A 21,917-nucleotide genomic window follows, 5' to 3' on the forward strand; every position below is an offset into this window, starting at 1 on the left:
TACATAAATCTGATAGTTACCTTTTATCAGTGTCCTCCACACCTGGTTTGACTCTGCTGAACTTAATTGTTCCTGTTTATTGTGCCTGTTTACGAGCACTTTAAACCCAGAAGTTAAAGGTTTCCACGGTGTTTAAACTAAGCAGGAAGACTTTAAAAACACACAGAGGGACAGTTAAAGCACAGCTTGCTCACAACCACACTGCTGACACAATTATTTTTATATATATTTAAGAATAATTCATGAACCGTGTGCATTTGTTGACACTTTAACATGTTGCTGTCAGTACTTCCAGGCTGTGTAAAGATCATTTCTGATGATATTAGAAATGGATGAAATATTGGCTCAAACCAACACTTCTTACAGCAGCTCCGGGAGATGAACTGGTTCCAGTCTCCATGTTCCTGATTGAAAACTGGTGTCAGAGGTAATCGTCCTCACTAGACGACTCATCCTCATCATACTTGTAGTGGTTAAAGTTGCTGGGGCCTTCGCCGGGGTCGTCGCTGCTCCCCGTCGAACTCTCTCCAGTGAGCTGTGACCCGTCTGAACTAGCAGAAGGACTGCGGCTCATCCTCCACAGGTGGTGGCCGAAGGTCCGCCCCCAGCTGCAGTGCTGACCGATAGGTCGCAGCAGGCGGATGAGCTCCATGGCCTCCTGCCAGTAAGAAGTTCACTTGCTGTGGCCCCGGCCAGGCCGCTGCTTGTTCATGGTGGTCAGCATCTGACTGATGTAAGAGGTCAAGAGGTCGTCCATCTTGTAGCCCTGCAGGTGCAAACACACACACACAGAATAAAATGTACGTTTTTTAGCTTTTTTCTTGTATAATTAAGGTAAACAACACAAAAAATTTTCAGATTCTTTAATAATTATGTGATTTGTTGTTATTTTTTCTTGATTAAAAGTTATATTTTAAGCATTTTAGAAAAATAAAACTCCCAAAAAAGTAACAACAGGTGTTTTTAGGTAAATATTAAGTATAAGAAACAAGTTTTAAACACATTCGCCCTGTTATACAACACCAAAAGTATCACATTGGACCTCTGCATCACTCACAGAATCAAAATGTTTCTTAAAAACCTGTTTTACACAATTTGATGCACATCTTCTGATACATTAATGTTAAAAGCAGTATTAAGGAATTATTTCCAAAATGGCTGCCAGGCCAAATCTGGCATTTATATTTTATCTAATATTAATATTTTCTGTACTGAAACAAACTATAATTACTTATATGTAATATTTTATGTAACAGTAAAATACAAACATTTCATTTGTTATTTTTAGACTAATATTTCAATGATTAATTTGCTGTTTTCTTCTGGTCATAATTACACAAATCATCATAATTTAAATATGATATTTGCTTAGTCTGAGGAGAAACAGAAATATTAGTTTTGTGCTATTTTCAGCAAAACATTGTTCAAGATATGATGAATAATTGTTGTTTTTGTTCTATCATTTATATTGTGATCAATAAAATGTCATAAATGCCCAATTTGTCAAATATAATACAGAATGGAAATCAAATATAGAAACTGGTCAACATAACAAAAAGCAACAAAAAGGATGTATTTTGCTTGAAACTATCCACATTAAAATATATTTTCATGGAGGTGTTTGCAGACTCTGAAGTAAATAACTGATAAAGAAAGCACATGAAGAACTTAAAATTTAAAGTAAAAAGCAGCGTGAGAGGTGCTTTTATTGTTGGCTGCTGCTCCAAATATTGCTCAATAAATAGATAAAAACTCGTGTTGGGGAATTTATTTCTCTCAGTTCAGGACTGCCGTCACCCACCAGCGATGTCTCACACAGCAGTTTGCTTCCTCTGACCAGGTTTCCGATGGTGATGTGGAAGTAGGTGTTCCCGCTGCTCCAGTTGGAGATCTTGGTGAAGGGGTGTGTGGTCAGGATGTCCTGCAATGAACAAGTTAACAAGTGTGTGGATGAGCGGGGAAACAAACGCTGGGCTCCTCCACCCCGAACGACATGAAGGAAACACTGACCTTCGTCTTTGGGTCGATGAGGCTGACTCCATGCTTGTTGATGGCGATCAGCAGGATCTCCGGGAAGTTCGGCTCTGTGGTTTGCTGAAGACAAAACGTTGTCATGTGGTTACCAATTATAAATATGAACTGATTTAATCTAATATCTTCAAGGTTTTAAGTGAAGGTGTTAACTAAAGTTTTTCTGCACATTTTATTGCAAAATGCAGGTTTAAAACAGATTTCTGTTTACATTTTTACAGCATCTCTTGCTCTCAGTTTGGAGGATTAATATTAGAGATACCACTGAAACATGCAGTCTGTTCAGTTCAGACTTAAACCTCTAAAGCAGCTGATAACGGTTCTAAAAGTCCTTAGAGAGCGCTTGAATTTGACTGAAATGGTTGTAATCGCACTTTAAAAGGTCAGTTGCTGCCACAGCATTTAATTTATTCCCTGTCAAATGTAATGATAATAAAACCTGAAAGCTTGCTATGGTTTTCCTCACTGGTCTAAAAAGAGAGCTTCAGGCAGGAGGTGCCAGGCCCGTGCGTTTACCTTAACCTCAAAGAAGGCGGAGCCAAAGGTCGGCCATTTGTAGATGATCTTCAGGAACATCAGCTTGGCTTCTTCTCTTGATTTGCCAGCCTGCTTGTTGAAGTATGCAACTACAGACTGTAATCATACACAGCCTGTATTAATTAAGAGGGAATTTAAGGAGCAGCTGGCATCAGTAACTGACTTTTATGATTGGAGTTTGGCATTTTCACCCTTTTCCAGTCATCTGGCGACATCTGGCGGATGAGGTCCTGAGGAACCAGCTCCCGGAGCATCTTGGGGATTGTAGGAAAGTGGGATTTGTCATCCTCAAACTTGACGCGGTAGATGAGCGCCGCGAGTTGGAAAACCTCTTCTCGTGAACACTTGTGGTAGCCGCGCAAGTATTTAGGCAGCTCCTAATGAACAGAGGAGTGTTATGCAAGAAAATTGTGTGAGAAAATATAAAACTCCTTTATAGCCTCATGAGACTGACCTGGTAATAGTGGAAAATAGAGTCGGCAAATGAGTCTTTCCCTGGAACTGTGTTAGTCCACAACTTCTTCATGAAGAACACCTGATAAGTCAGAGAGGGAACAATTCCTGCAGGGTTGGAGAGAAGAAGGTGAAATATAAGTGTTCATTGAGCGAGGACAGAGGTCAGATGATTATTTTAAGACACACCAGGCTGATATTTATGGTTCTGCAGGACTTTAAACATTTTGTCTGAACCTTGTTCCCTCAGGACATTTACAAAAATCTGTTTGATTATAAGTGTGATTTTAGAGGGATTGGACTGTAATTTTCAACATAAATGTGTCCCAATGAAGCACAAACAAAAAATTATAATCATAGAGGAACAAATCATAGCCAAAAAAAGAGGATGTTTTGTTATTCTTATGTCACACAACAGTCAATCCTGTGTTCATCGTAAAATTTTCTAATGAACACAAACACCAAGCTTCAGTTTTATTTTAACCCTCTGGAGTCGCTTCCAAATCACATGACTGATTTAGGATGAGACAGCAGTCTCTGTTTCAACTGTGTGGATTTAAACTAAGTATCAGTTTTTAAATTGTCTCCATAGACCAAGTAAAAGCAGACTTTACGCCATGCTTTCTCCTGAGTATTATCTACACATTTAGTGCAGGAAGAAACTGTAAATTCACCCACGTGAGGTTGAACAGAATGACACCAAACAAAGCAAAGGGTTTTCATTTTTCAACAGGTTTTAAAAGGCGAAACATAGCCAATTATACCCCAGACATCAGAGGGTTAAAACTGATAATTAACACAACCATTTTTCCATCGACTGTCTGCAGTACCAACCGTCTTTAGCTGGTCGAGATTTCTTGATCCAGTCCGTCAAATGTCTGACAAAGTCAAAGAAGAAGTCTCCCTCGGGCACGCTGATCACCTGCAGAGTAAACACACATACAGCAACAGATCAGAGCAGGTTAATCAAGAGATTAAGGATTAAACCTTTATTTTTGAGCCTGTGTTTCCTCACATGAATCATGATCATGTGTCAACCCCAGTTTCACCTGTAATCCAAACATCCTACCCACATATAGGCCCATCAATACTTGGACACCCCTGGTATAAACGGGCCAACAGAGCAAAGCCCCCCCCCCCCGCCCCCTTTATAAAATATCTCCTTTTCATTTGCAGCTCATTTGGGCTAAATTTGTTCAGCAGACTTATGACCATTTTCTTAAAGAATGGGGGCACATAGACCAAAAGATATTCAAATAACACAAAAGGATGGATTTTATATGGAACAGGCCAGACTTTGAGCAGGATTTCATCAATGAAATGGACAGAAAAGTCTGTCTGCCTCTCTAAACATCAGCTGTTTTTACTGTGGTTACTTGAGTTGTTGTTATTCCAGTTAAAACACCTTCTATAGGCATAGGTTACATGTGTGGATGATAATGTGCTAAAATGGAACATGATTGGCTTTCATAATGCATATGTTTGCACACCAGCCGGCACCATTCTTATAATTTTGACTTGAAATCAGTTGGTTGACGCCGCCATGGCAGAATATTCCACTTGTTTACGCTTTGGGTCACTGAACATCCACTTTGATGTACCCTGCAGTCAGTTTGCTGCATTTATCTGAACAAACACTTGTGATATGGAGCCATTTGAAGCGGTTACACTGCCTCCATGTATCACTGAAAGATTGTATATACGATTCATAATGCCAAAGTTACAGTGTTCCACCTACATTCATTCTCCATCTCCTGACCTGTTTGGAAAACATTTAGTTCAAGTCCTGAAAATCTGAGAACCTTGTCTGAGATCTTCACAAAGAGGCTGAAGCCTTCTGGAGATTTGAGCAGCAGTCGGGTGGAAATGTTCTGGCAGAAATCTTTCGCCTTGGTGCTGGACTCCACCTCGAATGCCTGCAGAATATTCACAAACACATTTGATCATAGCAGATACTCAGATTGTTTTATTGTTTGATTTGACAGCCTTCCCTGTTTTTACAGCCTAACAGAAACAACAGATCAGCCTTCAGCAGATAATCAGGTGATGATAACAAGTCCACAAAACACACGTAGGCTGGATTAGCAAACCCCCAGGTAGAGTTTTTACATTACTTAAGAATTTCAGCCATCCAACATTTTTGGAACATTTGAACAGAAGTAAAAAAATAAATAAATACAAGACAATAAAACGAAGATATAAAATAGTCCTGACTCCCCATTTAATTCCCATTTGAGTCTGAATCAGTGCCACTCTGGATATTCACAGTTCCCTTTGCTTGGTGTTCATTAACACATGAACTGTTACACAAACAAAGACATTTTTGAATAAATGCATTAAATTTAGCCATCATGGCGGCCAAATCCCTGTTAACTCTGCATTTCATCTGGTGTCGTCATTGAGGGAAACGTGATTCTGAAACTACAAGCCTGGACTTCCATAACGACCGCGTACGATGCCGATTATTTTGGTTTATCAATGTTTCTCCTAAAGTCGATGACTTTTGTTTTGTTTGATCAAGGAAATCCTCATCGCACCGTTTGACAAAAGCAGCTGAAACAGCCACAATCTGACTGTGAACCAATGAGAAGAGACACACAGTCATCAGAAAACTTTACTTCCATAGACGTCCTGCAGCTCTCTGTGGACATCATGAAAAGCCTTGAGGTGATCCAGTATTTGAACGGACAGGATCAGACGTGCAATAAAATCTTAGGAGGCAGCATAACGTAAGAGGCGAGCTGCTCGGTCTGAATGTGAGGCTGCTTCTTATTAAAAGCAAATAAAAAGTCTTAGGTGGGGTTTATTTAAACATTCTGTCTACAGTTATGAGCTTTGCATCATCTGCCCCTTTTATCAGTTAATGAGAATGAATATTTGTGTCTCTGACCTCGTCTGTGTCATCAGGGAAGTAGACTTTGTGGAAGATTTGGGTTGTTTTATGTTGGATGGCCTCCACTTCCACCAAATGAGGGGGATACTTCCTGGATCCATTGCTGTTATCAGGAAAACAACGAGGTTAGTCCTGCTTATGATTAGTTTAACTGTTTCAGCAGCAGTTTTTTTTACTCAGTTTCTTCCTGATTTGCTCCAGGTTAATGGTCTAAACTGAAATACTGTAAACACATTATTCATGAATATCTTTCAGTTAGTTCCAACACATTTTCTTCACCTCATTTCAGATCAATGAACCAACTTGCCTGAAGGAATCGTGAATTAAACAGTAAAAATCCAGCCAGGTTTTACCGTAGAGCTTTGTGCAGCCTCTGCATGCAGTCTCCAGAGAGAGGGTGGTGTTTCTTGGACTGCAGGAAGCGCTGGATGTGTGGCATCAGCACGTTACTGGGAGGAAACAGACCAGTACACAACCACAGCAGCTCCCAGCCTTTCTCCTCACTGTACCTGCAGCGGCACAGAGCTCACGTTAAGTCATGCTACTGGAAGACCTTCATTCTGGGATTTACTTTCTTTTTTTTAGGGAATGTATCTGGAGTTGTGTTGCTGTGGTTTTAAAAGCTGGCTGTGATGATGTCATCAGTTTACACACTTGACGTGGTTGTCAGTGAGCTGTTTGATGATCTGACAGTAGATCTCATCTTTTAGCGGTTCGGCCTTCAGCGCTCCTTCAAAGATCTGGTCTGTCAGCTCGTTGACTGAGCGCATTCGTTTGGACGGGTAGTCGCCCATATACTTCATCATAGGTAGGGTCAGTGTCAAAGAAATCAAACCACCTGATTTACTTGTGACAGTCTGTTTGATATAAAGTCCCCTCCATCATATTTAGGACATTCTCCAGACTTTAAGTTAAAGTCATTTTCATACATTTCAGTTGCACCATGTAGAAATTACACTTTTTATACGCAGTCCCCCTCATTTCAGGGTTCCATAATGTTTGGGACAGAGTAATGATGGCTACAGTAAAGCAGCCATGTTTAGTACTTAGTTGCATTTCCCTTACACACAATGACTGTTTGAAGTGAGGTCCTCACTCACCAGGTGCTGAGCATGTTCTCTGGTGATGCTCTGCAGCCACCATCAACACCTTGTTCCAGGGATGTATCCCTTTAGTTTTCTTCTTCAGCAGATAGAAGACACGCTCGGTTGGATTAAAATCAGGTGACTGGCTCGACCATTCAGGAATATTCCATGTTTTAGCTCTGAGAAACTCTGGTGCTGCCTCAGCAGGATGTTTGGGATCATCATCTCGTTGCAGGATGAAGCTCCATCCAATGAGTTTGGGGGCGTTTACTGGAACTTGAGCGGATCGGATGTTTCTATCCAGCTCAGAGTTCGTTGTGCAGTTCCAACCTCATACCGGTTCATCTTGGTCTCCTCTGTCCAGAACATCTTTTTCCAGAACTCTGCAGCTCCTTTATGGACTTTTTCCTCAATCTGTCCATCCTGTTTTTGTGGCTAACTAGCGGTTAGCATGTTGCAGTGGAACCTCTGTGTCTCTGGTCATGAAGTCTTCTGTGGACAGTCGTCTCTGACAAAGACACACCTGCCTCCTGAAGACTGGTTCTGATCTGTTGGACTCTCCATTTCCACACTGAGGATTCTTCCTTGGCCTACCAGAGCATCATTTCTTCTTAATGACCTTCCAGACAGCTGATTTTGGTACTCCTGACGTTTGAGACATGTCTCTAATTGTACAAGCAAGCCGAGGTATCTTATCCCTGCGCTGATGAAGCAATGAAACACACCTGAGTGCCCACAAACACCTGGAAGCCAACTGTCCCAAACATTATGGAGCCCTGAAATGAGGGGGGCTGTGTATATAAGTGTTAAGTCTGGAATGTGCACTTTAACCACATCTGAATAGTTTGATTTTTACACTGAGGAGCTGAAGGGGAACTCTGAAAATATCAAAACGGTTGAGACTGTTTACAACAATGATCTGTTTCAAGGATATCTATGAAGGACATGCAGGCGTCCTGAGCCAGTTCCTCGTGGTTGACGACCTTCTTCAGCAGCGGCTGCTTGAGCGGCTCCCTGGTGCAGCTCCACAACTTGTCTTTCCCCCGATTCTTTGTGACCATCACCCTGCTCAGAGTGTGTTTGGGAGGAGGCCTGGAGGAAGCAGGTTACATTACATTGAATAAAGTTTCAGTCTGAGATGTTGGAGAAAAGTCAACTGAATCTGGATGTCCCATAAATTAAGTGTAGACGATCTTTATTTTAAAGAGGCTTTAATGTGTACACAACCGTATGTGTTTTGTGTTTTAATCCACATGTACCTGAAGTAGTCATAAGAAAACTCCTCCAGTGTGTAAGGTTTCACTTTGCTGTCCGTCTCCGGCAGGACGATCTGCGAGACACGAACCGACTCCTGCCGCTGGTCCGGTGTCATGGTTACCAGCGCCTGATTGGTTGGAATGCGTCAGATTACATCAGGTAACAACAAAACAAAGTTTTCTATGTTGACTTTCTTTGTGTAACTCATAAAAACACTCTTCCTCCAACACATTCCTTAAAGTACGTTAAAGTACACACAGTTTCAGATGAAAATGTGGGACAAATTCTCTTTTTAATGTTTAAAAACATAAGGGAAAACAGCTTTAACAGAATTATTTTGGACTTTTTGATGCTTATTGGGAGTTTGTGGCTCTAGATTTACAGAACTTTTGGTTGAAATGAGACACATTAAACAGATTACCATAAATTTAAAGTGAGAATTTTAACTGAATTAGCACTTTGTTAGAGGGTTCTATGGGATTTTTATTTATTTTTGCCCCTCTCACCACTATTTCTTGCTGGGGTCGGGTCATAGAAGGAAGGACGTAGACGCAGTCAGCTGGGAAATCTCCTCGCTGATTGGTCCGTTCGTTGATGCCATGTGCCCAGCCAGAGTTGAGGACCTGCTCGCCGGTGTCCTGGTCCAACACGATCAGGTCTCCCTTTATAAAACTCAGGAACGTGGACTCCTCCCCTGCTGTGGGAAGACAACGCCACAGACGAGTGTGTAGAAAGCCCTCTATAGGCCCCCCGATAGCCACCAATAACAACAACACAGCAGCTATGAGCTAACAGTGCAATAGTACACGTTCATTCATTTATCTTACAGTATTGGTGAACTAAAGACAGATAATGCCTTATTTAGAGGCTGCATCATCTAAGCCCCGTTCACTCCGTTATATGGAGTTATCTAAACAGCTTCCGAAGGACGCCGACTTTCGCCAAACTGTTCTCGGTGAGTAGATGATTGTATTTTATGCCAGAAATAAAGTCTAGGTTTAAAAATACCCCTTTAACCTGGTTATATGAGCAACATGGCGCCGGCTTTCCTGACGCCAAGTTCAAGCTCCCGACTGCAGCCAAACGCGCCCCACAAATATAACCCCGCCCCCTCCTTTGAATATAAAAAACATGAAATAATAATTATTATTTATTCTTGTTCACGTCTGGCACCGTAGAAACGTGTTGGTTTTATTTATGATAATAATACGTTATTAAAGTGTAAAACTTTAACAAATACAGGACGCACAGCACACTGTAAAATCAAATATGTGTTGCCTTTCTTCACATATTCCCTCTGTAGAAGCTAAACCTTTAGGCTTTAGGCTACTCATTTCAACAGGAAACCTAACTGACTTTACGTTACCATGACGGATGAATGATAGTCCAGTTGCTTTTCAGTTAGGATGCAAACAAGTCCATTTATTTTACATCCTATACTTTAAATCATTCAATAAACACACATCTGCACGGATAATAACATGATGCTGAACAGCGGTCAAAAACTGTTTTCCCTGTTCTGGTTGGAAACGCCTGACGAGCCCCCAAAGGTTCCTACACTATATAGGCTGACACGACAGTTACAACCAGACCATGACACATAACAATTAACACAAATCTGCTCTTACACCCTCATTAAGTTCGTTTTTGTAATTGAAGTAACGTCTCCATGGTAACAGTACGACTGCTCAGGACTTACCGGGGCTGGGGTTGTCCTGCAGAGCGACCACAAACTTCGACCTCATCCTCAGACCTTCCAGGAATGTCACCACCAGGTCTCGGATGTCATCTGCGTTGTTGGAGGTGAAGGTGTACTCTTCTCCTTTGATGGTCGCCAAAGTGAAGCTCTGACCCTGCAGCTTCCCTCCCCTAAATGAAGAAAAAGTCCTGACTGTCACCACTGATTCTGCTACAGTTTCTGTTGGTGTTGATGCAAAATCAGCTGTTAGTGCAGGATTATAGTTGATGATAAGTGACTCTGTGGTTAAATGAGAACAGATGAAAAGTGGCTACAGCTCACACAATAATTCTCACCTGCTGCTGGAAACTGCAGTGATTTCTGGGAAGGAGAGCTCTAAGAGAACCTGCTCCTGCTCATCTACAAAATAAACCCCGGTCCAGTTGACGGCAACGATCAGGTCGTTTTTAGGCAGACTGGGACCTAAGAGACAGAACGAAAGAGAAAGCATCGACTCCAGTCCCCTGAACAGCCCCTAAAGTTGACCAAACTGATTGTTGATTCAGGTGTTTTTATATAAACCACATATCGATCTTCATCTTGCATTTTTAAGAGGAAGAATTCTAATAATTTTCTTACTTCGAATTGTATTTTCTTTACAGAACAAATTGTTGTGTTTTCTGCTGTGAAAGAGGAAGCAACAGAAGCTCGTTCAGCCTGCACTGAACGAGGTTACAGGCTTTATGTCTAAAAATGAACCCGGTGTGACTCCAGTTTCATTATAATGTGCGCAGTTAAAACAATTGGCCTGGTCATTTATGATTATTGAGTTTAACATCAGAAAGGTCAAAGCCGCTGTGAGGTCATCATTTCCAGTTTATAACTACACTAGTAGTGAAGGAAAATTACTTTTCATCCACAATATCCAGAACTTATCTTTAACTGGACTCACTGAAGACCTCACAGGGCTTCTCTCTTCACCACAGTTATTGGCAGTAAACCGGACAGCTTTCTCCGTTCATGTGAAATGGAAATATTATGACCTGCTTCTTCTTTATTCCCCCACTCAGTTTGACCCGTAAGGACTCGTGTTGGTGTCTCTCTGGCCGTCGTGCTCTTAGTTGTTTATGTTTCTTTGTGCGGACTCCATCATTTTCCATAAAACATTTCTTATGTCTTCTCCGTGATCAGCATTTTAATCTTAGACTTCCTCTGTGCAGCAGCTGGATTTAACAGTTTTGTTGGACAGGAAGCGATAGGAGGGGATAGTAAGTGGGAGAACCCAGGCACAGAGATCATTAAAGGGAAGGCACACATGGTTTTATACATATGGAGTCCGCTGATGATGATGACCGGAGGGATCATTCATGGTTTAAAGGTGACCGTATGAATATTCATCCTTGGTTTAGTTGTTTATGTTTGAATTTAGTCATCACGGTCCATTTCTATAATGCTAAGAATGAGTGTTTATGTACAATTACTTCCTGTTGAGACGTATTGAAGGAAATGACCTATTTGACCACCTGTTGAGGTGAAAAAGGTTCTCACCTGAAAACTTGAATGCTTCGTAGAAACGAGAGAAAAGCAGGGGCCACTTGTGGCGTGCAAAGTCCACAACCTCCTCCTTCACCTTCTGAGGATCAAACCTCTTCTGGGTGTAGATGCCCTGAGCAGACAGACGTGGATATTTATTTATATGTGGAAAGAAAAGCAAATACAAAGTGCCACATTCAATAAAATCTGGTTTACTGAAGCTTTTAGTTGATAGAACAAAGCACTGACTGATTTCTCAGTCATTCATCAAGTGGATATAACGTGACCGAAGGAAGTCATGAACGGTCTATGAAGCGGTCATAGAGTTTGCTGGCTAAAAACCGCAGCTCCCCTTCTGGAAAGGCCCTGACAGACTTTGTCTCAGGCACCTTTTTGTGCGCAGCCATGATGAAATGAGCCCATTTCTCCACCGTCCTCGACGTGCCGATTTCTCTGTCGGGGATGTAGGACGGGATGAGGCTCAGGAGGCGCTCCAGGAGGATCTCTGATCCATAGTCAACGTAATACTGCTGCGAGGCCAGCTCTGCCAGGTCGTCCTGGAGACACGGAGAGACAGATTCAGACAGGTTTTCATCAGGATAACTGTTTCCGATCTGCGCGCTAAAGATAAACAAAGAATGCAGTCACCCTGTCAGAGCGGTACTCTCCGAACTTCACGCCCCTGACTGTTTGCTGGTAGATGAGGTTGGTGGCGACCTGGTCATCACCGGGGTTGTGCCAAGGCGTAAAGATCTCCTTCCTGAAGAAGAGCCTCCAGGGGGCGTTCCTCTCCTGAGCTCCCTGCTCCTTTGCGTACTGCTCGCACTGCGACACGGCGTCCATCACGTGGTCGTTTCCGCTGCCTAAAGAGGAGACCTGCAGGCGGAGAACATCACAGGGGCAAAGTGGTCAACGTGACAACATTTTCCTCCCTGCTGAAAAGATGAGCATAGCAAGCGACTAAAAACAACAGTAAAAGTCTAATTTAGCTGTAGACAAAGTAAGTTATTACAGAGGGAACAAAGGAAAGATTAACTTTTTAATTTAAAAGATTTATTTTACCTTCAGATTAAAGTTATTTATGTTATCTATTAGCATACTGACACATACTTCTTTCAGCTTAGTCCGAAATGGAAACTTTTTGGGGGGAATAGGCTTAATCCAAGATTGGGAAACTGAGTGATTATGTAGAATTATCTTAACTAATAGATCACTAATGAAGCCAGGATGTGCTTTGGACAAATCAAATGACTGACAAACATCATTATTGATTAATGCATCAACTTTTATGATAATTTATTTTTAGCCTTTTTCCATTTTCTATGTGCAGCTTTTGAAAGTTACTGAAAAGTACAAAAGTGAACTTTAGTAATGTTCACAGGCTGCCTGAAAACAACCTGAAATAGAATTTATTTTAATCAGAGAAACGTTGTGCCTAAGATGCTCAGTAAATGTTCAGTGCACACATGAGCTGATTAAATGATTAAATGAGCAGTGAAATAACTTCTGTTCCTCGCCTCTTTGAGCTGTTTCACTAAACCAATCGTCTGTTTGTCTAAAAACTGTTTGTATCTGATACATTTTTACCCCATAAAGGTTCAGTTATTCTTAACTCAGAACAGTGAAAAGATAAACGGGAGAGCGTCTACCTTGTCAAACAGAGCGATGTACAGCGAGAACCCGAAGCGGTCTCGCAGGTTGATCTTGTCCGACAGAGCGTTGCAGAGCTCCTTGGCTGTGGTGGCCGAGTCCGTCAGCAGCGTTTTCGTCGTGCCGTCCATGAAGGTCACCGGCAGCATGATGGGCTTTTTGGACTTGGTGGCCTGAATGTTGATTTTAGAACGAAAATCGACTTGATTTTCGACTGAATGTCCACTCGTTTGAAGCTATAAACTGCACTCTGCCTAAATCTCTACAGAGAAATGCTGCAGATGTTTTAAAACACTGGAAACAAAAAGTGGTTGAATCCTTGCATCCCTTCTTTGGTTGAATTTGTCAGATCAGAGTTTGTACCTGCAGCTCCAGCCAGGATGGAGGCTGTGTTCTTGTCCCATTGACAAATGTTCGCCTCAGCCTCTCTTCACAGTACGGAGCGTAACCCGGTGGCCCGTTGCTGATGAAGTTCCTCAGGTACTACAAGAAATAATAAAACCATAACTAACACATTGTGAAGAATCGGTACAAATGGTGTGTACAGATGTTGAGGATCTGTGTTTTCTTCTAAAAGTTTGGACCTCCTGACCTTGACGAATTTGTCTGACGGAGCGAAGCAGCCGACGCACAAAGAGATGAGTATCCAGCCACGAGCGTGAGAACTCTTGGACGGGTTCTGACTCAGCTGCTTACAGATCTGACAGTAGATCTCATCCCTAACAGGCACAGGATATTAAGCAGGTTATTAACAACGAGCAGCATCCAAATATATGAAAAGTTACTGAATTAAAGGTTAAGACCAGCTTCGGTTTTTACTCGTCATGTTTGAGTTAAAGACTTTTATTTAGCAGCTTATTGAAACACAGATAACTCAGAACTGGGTGTTCTCCACGGACACATTAAGTTACCTTAAATGTTGGAATAATTTTGATGTTTTTCTTTATAATTTGAGTTAACATTTTGCTTTCATGCAATCGTCCACAAGAACCAACATGAGTGCTGGACGCTTCATATAAAGAACGATGTCATCGTGACACTTTTATTTATTTACCTCAGAGCCGGTCTCAGGATCCCGTTACCGATTATAAAGTGAAGCTTCTCCAGGTTGGATGTGGGCCTGTCTTCCAGCATGCTGTTGCCATGGAGACCATGCTCGCCATCGTTGAGGCGCTTGGTGACCTGAAATGCATTCAGCCTTTTAAAAGCTGAGAGACGAATCCTTCAGAAATAAGGTCAGATTTTGAAACAAACCTCCTCTGTGATCTTGGATTTCTTCTTCAGGGTAAGGGACACCAGTTTGTGTCGGACGCTGTTTTTCTTGATGCTGTCAGAGTGCGGCGTCTGGAGGCAGAGCGAGACGGGAGAACAGCTTATACACTCCATGAAAACCCAAAACACCACAACTGTGACCCTGTTTTTTACTATGTAACGTTAAAACATACGGAGGAGTATCACATTTCAAGGATAAAGTGGAAATACATCAAAATGAAAGTAGAATAAATAAGATTAAATCAAACCAGCATTAACAGATGGACACACAAAAGCCCTGCGTAATATAACTGTGGAAACTGTACTGCAGAACAGGTTTTAGTGCATGAACACAGAGTGATAATAGTTAGAAGTACTTTAAATATACTTTTTTTAAGGAGAAACCACAAAAACGCAGCTGAAATAGCTGGTAATGAATGAATGTAAGGGTATTGATGGACTGTTATTATTAATATTTATTATTTATCCTCAACATTTTGTATTTATTCTTGAAATGAGAAACTCCTCTGTGTCTTTTCTTAGCGAGACCCAAACGATCCGTTGTAAAAACAAGACAAGACAATATAAAAAAGAAGATTGGAAGATCTAATAATAGTATTAATGTTACTCAGAGGGAAACAAGACATTTGATTATGACAAACAAGCTGAATATAATGATTGAAAAATGACAAATTGGATGCCAACAACACGTTTATGTTGAGTATCAGAAAAAATCTGGAGTAGAAAAAGTAAACATTGAGCCACTTTACTGCATTTTTGTGCCAGATGATCGTGATAAAAGGTACATTACGCTCACAGTGCTAATTATTTATCAGCTTTAAGAGCATCAGTTAATAAATAAACTGTAAATTTATGCAACCAAAGATATATGAGGTATCTATCTGTTGTTCTTGAGTTAGCATTAATTAGTGAAGGATCTACTACAGTTTATTTATTTCTAACCTGTTATTTACTCCATAAAATCCACTGGTGGTGTGAGCATGAGGACTGCACATAATCCTACAATATTCTAATTATGATACCACTTTTTATTTAAATATTTAAATATTGTGTCTTTATTTTCTTTTTTTTTTACTTGTTTAATACAAACCCATCGTTACCCTTTCCTACATCATATTTCTATCCGTGCTCTTTGTTGGAAAGTTCACAGTGAATCTCATCTTCACTTTAGCTCATGAAAGAGCAGCTCGATGGAGGCCATATCGATGCTCACCTCCCCCTCCCCCTGCAGCGCCTGCAGCTCTCTCTTGTAGGTCTTCTTTCCCAGCGTCTCGTAGATTTTGGTCATTACGGGGATCTTCTCGCTTCCATCGCTGATGGCTGTGTGGTACTTGGGCTCCGGCAGGTCGCCCATGAACCTCAGCACTGTGATCCAAACCGCCAGAGCAGCCTGAGCGGGACACAGACAACATATCTATCTCTTTAAAATGTTCTCTGCAGGAACACCGTGACGAGTTGGTTCCATCTTTGTTAAGAGGTGAGTGATAAACCTTCTGACAGTAATCTGAAACTGTTAAACGTTCTGCTGCAGGTCAAATCCTGCCTTTCATTTAAGGACAAACAGAGGTTTGGAAAGATAAACATAAAAGTAGACTTTATTGTCTCACTCACAGCAACAATCAGGAAAATATGCTAAATTCTACAAAAGGTAGAAAGCAAAGCTGCCACTTTCATGACTTGATTTAAATGTGTGCAACTTTGTGATGGTTGCATGCATCCAGTTAACTTCTCTGCATGTTTCAGTTGAGTCGAGCTACAGTTACAGCTTAACCAGAAGAGTCAGAAATCAAAGGTGTCTCACCAGCTGGTCCCCTTCGTCGTCGTGGAACAGCAGCGGCTGTTTGAGAGGTCTTCGAACGTAAGTGTGTGTGGTGGTACCCTGGAAGTAGGTGGCGGCATACTTGGCGAATTTGTACTCAGACAAATCCTCCTCTTCATCATCTTCAGGAAGAGGAAGAGCCTCATCCAGGTCCTCCTCCTCCAGCTCCCGATGCGTGCGCTCCAAGTCCTGCAGAGGAGACCCAGCATGTTTACATCTTATGTTAAGAGTCTACTTTACATACATCATACAAACATGACCACACCAGGACCTGATTAGTCCCTTTATAATGGGAGAGAAATGTTAGTTTTGCCTAGAAGTGGAAACTGATGTTCAGCTCACCTCAAAGCCAGCGGGGGCTTGTCCTTCCTGACCCGGTAAAGAACTTGTTGTTCCCAGGAAGCCGAACATCTTGTCCACCATGTCGGAGTCGTTGACAGGCTCCATCCGGGCCTTCTCCATCTGTTCGACCATCTCCTTCTTCCTGCGGGCTTCCTCCTTCTCCTTCTTCTCCCGCTCGGCATCTTCTTTGGCCAGCTGTGCCAGACGCTCCTAGATGACAAAAATAAGTAAAGAAACACATGAGGTCAAATAAGCTCTGAGACAGGAACAACATTTAACATTTAACAGAACTAAAACATGATGAGAACAACCTGCTTCTAAAGCAACAACATTACAATCTCAAATGATCTAATATCAGCAAAACAAGAATAACTGTGACCATGATCTGAGTTTAACAGAGTTAGATTATTCCTGGAGACTTCTGTTCAAAGAAGTCAGACTGTTACTGTACTTATGACACCCTGTAACACATTTAAGTACTTTAAATACTCTTTAGTGAGTAAGCTGTTTACTCCTGATCTCAGAGAATACCTGAGAGAAAAAAATACCTGGGAAAATATGTTCTCTTCAGCCATGATTTCAAACATACTTAAATTAAAGTCAAGACTCTGTCCTTAATTTAGTATTGATTGTTTAAGTGTTTAAAGTTTGAAGATATTTCAGTTATTTTCTTTTTAAGGGGGTTGTGTGTGTTGCTTATGAGCAGTCAGAGTCTTAGCAGCAGCAGACAGCGGCCAGAGCGCTCTCAGTTTGGAAAATCCGATGGTTTCCTGACTGCTGAGCGTCAGCTAAAAGCTACGCAGAACGGCGCCCCCAGAAGAGCGTATTTTTCATCATCTAAACACCTTAAATATTAAAAACTGACACTAGCTTGTGGATTTTTACACTGCATCCCGTAACGTAGTCCATGTTGCCAAAGTGTGACAAATTAAACAACTTCACGATGCAGAATTTAAAGCAATACTAGATAAGTTTGTAAGACTTTGATTGGGCCTGAAAGTGCTCTGTAGTGCCTGGGGGCTGAACCACAGTTCAGGACTTTGGCTTCCAGTCCTGCACCACATCGTTTTACATTACAGATCCCTGACATTTTTATGGCCTTTTCATGGTGTATTTGTGGCCTCAACATGACAACAAATTCATGAGTACAGCTGTACATGTGCAGGGCTCACACGAGAGATTCATCCCACAACTTTAGGATTATCTAGTGTTACTTTAATCCAGGGATGTCCAAAGTTGGTCCTCAAGGGCCGCTGTCCTGCAGGTTTTAGATGTTTCCCTGCTTTAACTCACCTGATTCAGATGAAATGGATCTATTCAAAAGATTGTTGAGTTCTGCACAAGCCTGCTAATGATGCATTCATCTGAATCAGGTGTATTGAAGCAGGGAAACATCTAAAACCTGACCATCGAGGACCGGATGTGGACATCCCCGTTTTAAACAGTATGAAAATGAAACTTTAAAGGTCTGAGTCCTTTTACATGGTGAAAAATCTGCTCCTCTCATGGCCTTCTTCGTCGTAGCTTTTAGCTTCGCCTCATCCAGCTCTCTCCAAACTAAGAGCGCTCTGACTGCTGTCCCCTGCAGGAAAGACACTGACCGCTCACATGCACTAAATGAAACTCCCCTAATTCAAAAGAAAAAGACCAAAATGTTTGCAGAAGTCTAAATACTTGCAGTCTGGTCAGTTTGTGCAGCTCATTGGTTACATTTATTACCCAACATTATTTATAAAATACAACAAAAAGACTATTTTCTCTTTTCAAATGTTCGTGTTTATTTCATAATTTTGATGAAATAATGTTCAAATATGAGGAGGAATTTCTATAATTACACACATGGATACATAACCAAAGACATATATTTGCCTCGTCACTCGACACTTACTTTTTTTTAGCCCTACTTAAGTTTTTTAGCATTTACAAAGACGTATTTTTTTTGCATGTGACAAAAAGTAGAAACTAGGAATGCTTTTAACGGTCAGGGTTTGTTTACCTGGTGTTTGCGCTCAGCCTCAGCTTTCGCCCTTTTTGCAGACATCTGGTTCCTTAGTTTGGTCTCTTCAGCCAGACGCATCTTTTCGGCCTCCAGCCTCCTGCGGTACTGAGGGCAGAGAAACGAGTCCAAAGTGAAAGAAAGCTGCAGCCAAAATCACAGTCAAATCTCCAGGTTATGCTATGTTAGGTATGGACAGGGACAAATATTCATTTAAGGCTGTAAATTAAGTTATTACTTGAATTAAATAAGGCACAGAAGTCAAAATATTTTTAAAAAGAATCTCAGAAACAAGTAAAAACGACACAAATGTGGAAGTCGGACAAATGAGGAACTACGGGGGATTAAAAAGCTTTTTGGGCCATTAAGGTTACATAAAGTGTAAGTGGTAAGCACCACTTACTGTATATTTCTGCAGCAGAATGCCTGCTAAACTGCAACTAGACACGTAATATCACGTTAAGTTATGTTAAATCAACAAGTAATATGAAAACCCCTCAGAGCTGAACGTCAGTACCGTACTTCCACTACTCTGAGTGTTTACCTCGCCCTTCAGCCTCTTGTACAGCCGGCGGGCGATCATGCCTCTGGTGTAGGCCTGGATGGTGATGACGGCCCACAGCCTGTGCCTGAACGCCCGCCGCACCAAGTAGCCCCGGCAGCGACCCTGAAAGCCTGTGATTCGCTGACGGGCCACGTGATACGATGCACACAACTTCCTGGAACGCACCAGAGCCTGGAGGCGAGAGAAGCCCGCTCGCATCTGCAGAAGCAGAGCAAGAGAAGAAGAAAGTTTACCGTCCTGTCTGTGTGCACCGCTCCCTGACGTGGTGCGTTCACTGCCTGCGTAACATGTGAGTACAACACAGAAAGATCCTCACAGCTCCATAGTTCTTCCTGCAGTAATAGCCTCTCCACGTCTTCTGGATAAACAGAGCCGACTTCCTCATCTTTAGGAAGTTAGATCTGTTGGAAAGAAATTCAATCAAATACGAGGTTTTACCTTAAATGACAAAGACACACTGCTCTGTTCTATGAAGGTCAAAATCTGCTTTCAGCAAAGGATTCGGGGGGTGAGATCAGGATTTTTAAGCCTACCTGTCCTTGAAGCCTCGAACCACCTTCTGGATGAGGATGACCTTGTCCGTGATGGCTTTGTCTCTCTCAATCTCCAGCAGCATGTCGTGGTGATCCTACACATGCACAGAGAAAACTACAGTCTCAACTGCACTCTTTTCAGCTCAGCTTTTCTGCTCTGACTCCTCAGTTTCATGGAAAGTTCAAGGCAGGACTGCTGCAGATTGTAGGCACTGAGGACTGGATGTCGTAACACACAAGTCTGATGAGTGCATCGTCAAACAGATCATTTCCTCACAAGTTAACATCCACACAAGCTGGCACTTGTTGGATCAAAGTGAGCAGATACGTTAAAACGAAATATAACAAAGCTGTGGACAACCAGCTCTAAAACACCACACGGTTGCTTTAATTAATTTCAATTAGAGCTGCACGATATTAGGAAAACGTGCAGTAATCATATAGAATGTTGCGATGACCGTATGACTTTGTGATATATAAACAAACATCTCAACATATGGTGTTAATCTGGTGTTTTAACAGAGATAGCAAACAAACAAGTGGAATACAGCCCTTAATAATACACCGCTGCCGGTCCTATTCAGGTCTAAATGTCTTTGTGACACTGATGCAGTGATAACGATAAATAAGATACTGATAAATATTGATACTCACTGCTCCACTATTCCACTCACTCAATGGATCCACATTATTACGCTTTGCTTCTAATCATTAGCTAATAAACCTTTTAATTGACTGAGGTTTGTTCTGTTCTATCTGTGAGGTTTTATAATAATACAAGTTTTATCTGTGCCCCATCTTCAACAAACAAAGATGAAACTTCTGCATATTTACTGGATTAATGAAAGATTACAAGCTGTTATTTCATATACCTACAACCATTTATATCCATATATTTTTAACTTCTGCTCTTAATCTTTCATCTTTTTGCCGTGGCTGTTTGTCTAAATCTTGCTTTTGTTCTTTAAAGCACTTTGTGTTACATGTTTGAAAGGTGCAATAAAAAGAAAGTTGAGCTGAGTTGATACTTTAAGAGGAGTTATTTTTATAATGTTGCCATCATAGACATCTTAAGGGATCATCAGACTGATCCTCCAGAAGGAGACATGAGGTCCATTTTCAAAACAAATGACCAAAAGTCAGCAGGAAAAGTTGCACCAACTTTTGAAAGTGAATGAAGACAGCTGGACTGACTGACATAAACTGCTTTTCCAGATAACATGGCTAAAAATATCTGACCTCCTAAAATATCTAAACTTCACTTTAGTCCATCTGAAGTCAGGAAACAGCAAACTAAAAAGCTACTTAAAGCATTTCCATCCCTACAACCTTCAATCTGGCAGCTTCCTCCTAACATGATTGACAAATGAACACATTTAGAAATTCTTCCATCTGTCCATCCGCCGTCAGGCTGATGTAACCACGTCCTGTGGGGGAAGTGTGGATGCTGCCCTGCTCGCAACCTCTGCACTCTCTCCTTCCTGCTGTGCTTCCTGTCCAGCTGAGCAGAAAGGCCTGACAGAGAAAAGCTTCCAATCCAGGAGAGTCAACAGATTTCTGGTAAAATTCACTTTTAAACACTGTTACAGTCAAACCGTAGTTTTTTTCCACTCATTCAGATGTGACACGTTCACGCTTTACAGTGTGCGTTGGGTCAGTTTTCACACTTAAGAAAGAAGCACCTTCAAACAAGAAGTTTCCAGAGTCAGAAAATAACAACACTGTATCTCTTCTGGATGTTTTTTTACTTACATTAGAACTAACTGATGATGCTCTGAAAACAACATCAATTTAAAGCCTCAGGTTTGTTTAAACTGTCCTCAAAAGTCATTTGAATCAAGTGTAACTGTCTGCTTTCATCTGTAAAAATCTGCCCTTTCCCTCCACTCCAAGACTAGAAACGTTTATTTGACCAAGTTAGCTGCATATTAAAGTTAAACCTAAGACCGGGAACTCTTTCCTTTCTGAGGAAACAGCGTTAAAACACTTCAAATTTGTTCTAGAAACACAACCTGAGAGGTTAAAAGATATTCAAAACCAGCTGAAGGCACAAACTATCTTCAGATTACTTTCATGGTAAAGATAAAAAGTAAGTGACAGTTTCAGAGTCAGTGTGCAACATGTAAACAAAGTTTGATATAAAAGCAGATATCAGCTGTGTCTCTGAGCCTCTGCAACTCATTTTTGGGGTAAACATGAGATTTCTCCGTCAGAAGGAAAACAAAACCAGCGGCGGAAAGACAATACTTTGACAGAAGGCGTTGAACGGGACA

At 41.4% G+C, this 21,917-nt stretch overlaps 1 protein-coding gene across 1 annotated transcript in view; it reads right to left on the reverse strand.

The window, feature by feature from the left end:
- Positions 1-654: 654 nt before the first annotated feature.
- Positions 655-21,917, reverse strand: part of myo7aa (myosin VIIAa) — a 50,805-nt gene continuing 29,542 nt past the window's right edge. The window contains exons 19-49 of the mRNA XM_072392022.1: positions 19,645-19,739; positions 19,428-19,512; positions 19,091-19,309; positions 18,547-18,654; positions 16,551-16,760; positions 16,191-16,397; positions 15,603-15,779; positions 14,372-14,461; positions 14,172-14,299; positions 13,710-13,836; positions 13,481-13,600; positions 13,117-13,290; positions 12,116-12,343; positions 11,857-12,024; positions 11,483-11,600; positions 10,291-10,417; positions 9,956-10,125; positions 8,763-8,953; positions 8,259-8,383; positions 7,934-8,091; positions 6,569-6,722; positions 6,268-6,423; positions 5,912-6,017; positions 4,824-4,937; positions 3,856-3,943; positions 3,023-3,129; positions 2,760-2,945; positions 2,548-2,664; positions 2,011-2,094; positions 1,802-1,921; positions 655-766 (exon numbers count right to left, since the gene is read on the reverse strand). Coding sequence (XP_072248123.1) covers positions 674-766; positions 1,802-1,921; positions 2,011-2,094; positions 2,548-2,664; positions 2,760-2,945; positions 3,023-3,129; positions 3,856-3,943; positions 4,824-4,937; positions 5,912-6,017; positions 6,268-6,423; positions 6,569-6,722; positions 7,934-8,091; positions 8,259-8,383; positions 8,763-8,953; positions 9,956-10,125; positions 10,291-10,417; positions 11,483-11,600; positions 11,857-12,024; positions 12,116-12,343; positions 13,117-13,290; positions 13,481-13,600; positions 13,710-13,836; positions 14,172-14,299; positions 14,372-14,461; positions 15,603-15,779; positions 16,191-16,397; positions 16,551-16,760; positions 18,547-18,654; positions 19,091-19,309; positions 19,428-19,512; positions 19,645-19,739 — 4,350 coding nt within the window. The 3' untranslated portion in view covers positions 655-673. The remainder of the gene's footprint in view (positions 767-1,801; positions 1,922-2,010; positions 2,095-2,547; positions 2,665-2,759; positions 2,946-3,022; positions 3,130-3,855; positions 3,944-4,823; positions 4,938-5,911; positions 6,018-6,267; positions 6,424-6,568; positions 6,723-7,933; positions 8,092-8,258; positions 8,384-8,762; positions 8,954-9,955; positions 10,126-10,290; positions 10,418-11,482; positions 11,601-11,856; positions 12,025-12,115; positions 12,344-13,116; positions 13,291-13,480; positions 13,601-13,709; positions 13,837-14,171; positions 14,300-14,371; positions 14,462-15,602; positions 15,780-16,190; positions 16,398-16,550; positions 16,761-18,546; positions 18,655-19,090; positions 19,310-19,427; positions 19,513-19,644; positions 19,740-21,917) is intronic.

The sequence above is a fragment of the Leuresthes tenuis genome, unplaced genomic scaffold, assembly GCF_036924035.1.
Source record: "Leuresthes tenuis unplaced genomic scaffold, fLeuTen1.0.hap1 SCAF_9, whole genome shotgun sequence".
NCBI lineage: Eukaryota > Metazoa > Chordata > Actinopteri > Atheriniformes > Atherinopsidae > Leuresthes > Leuresthes tenuis.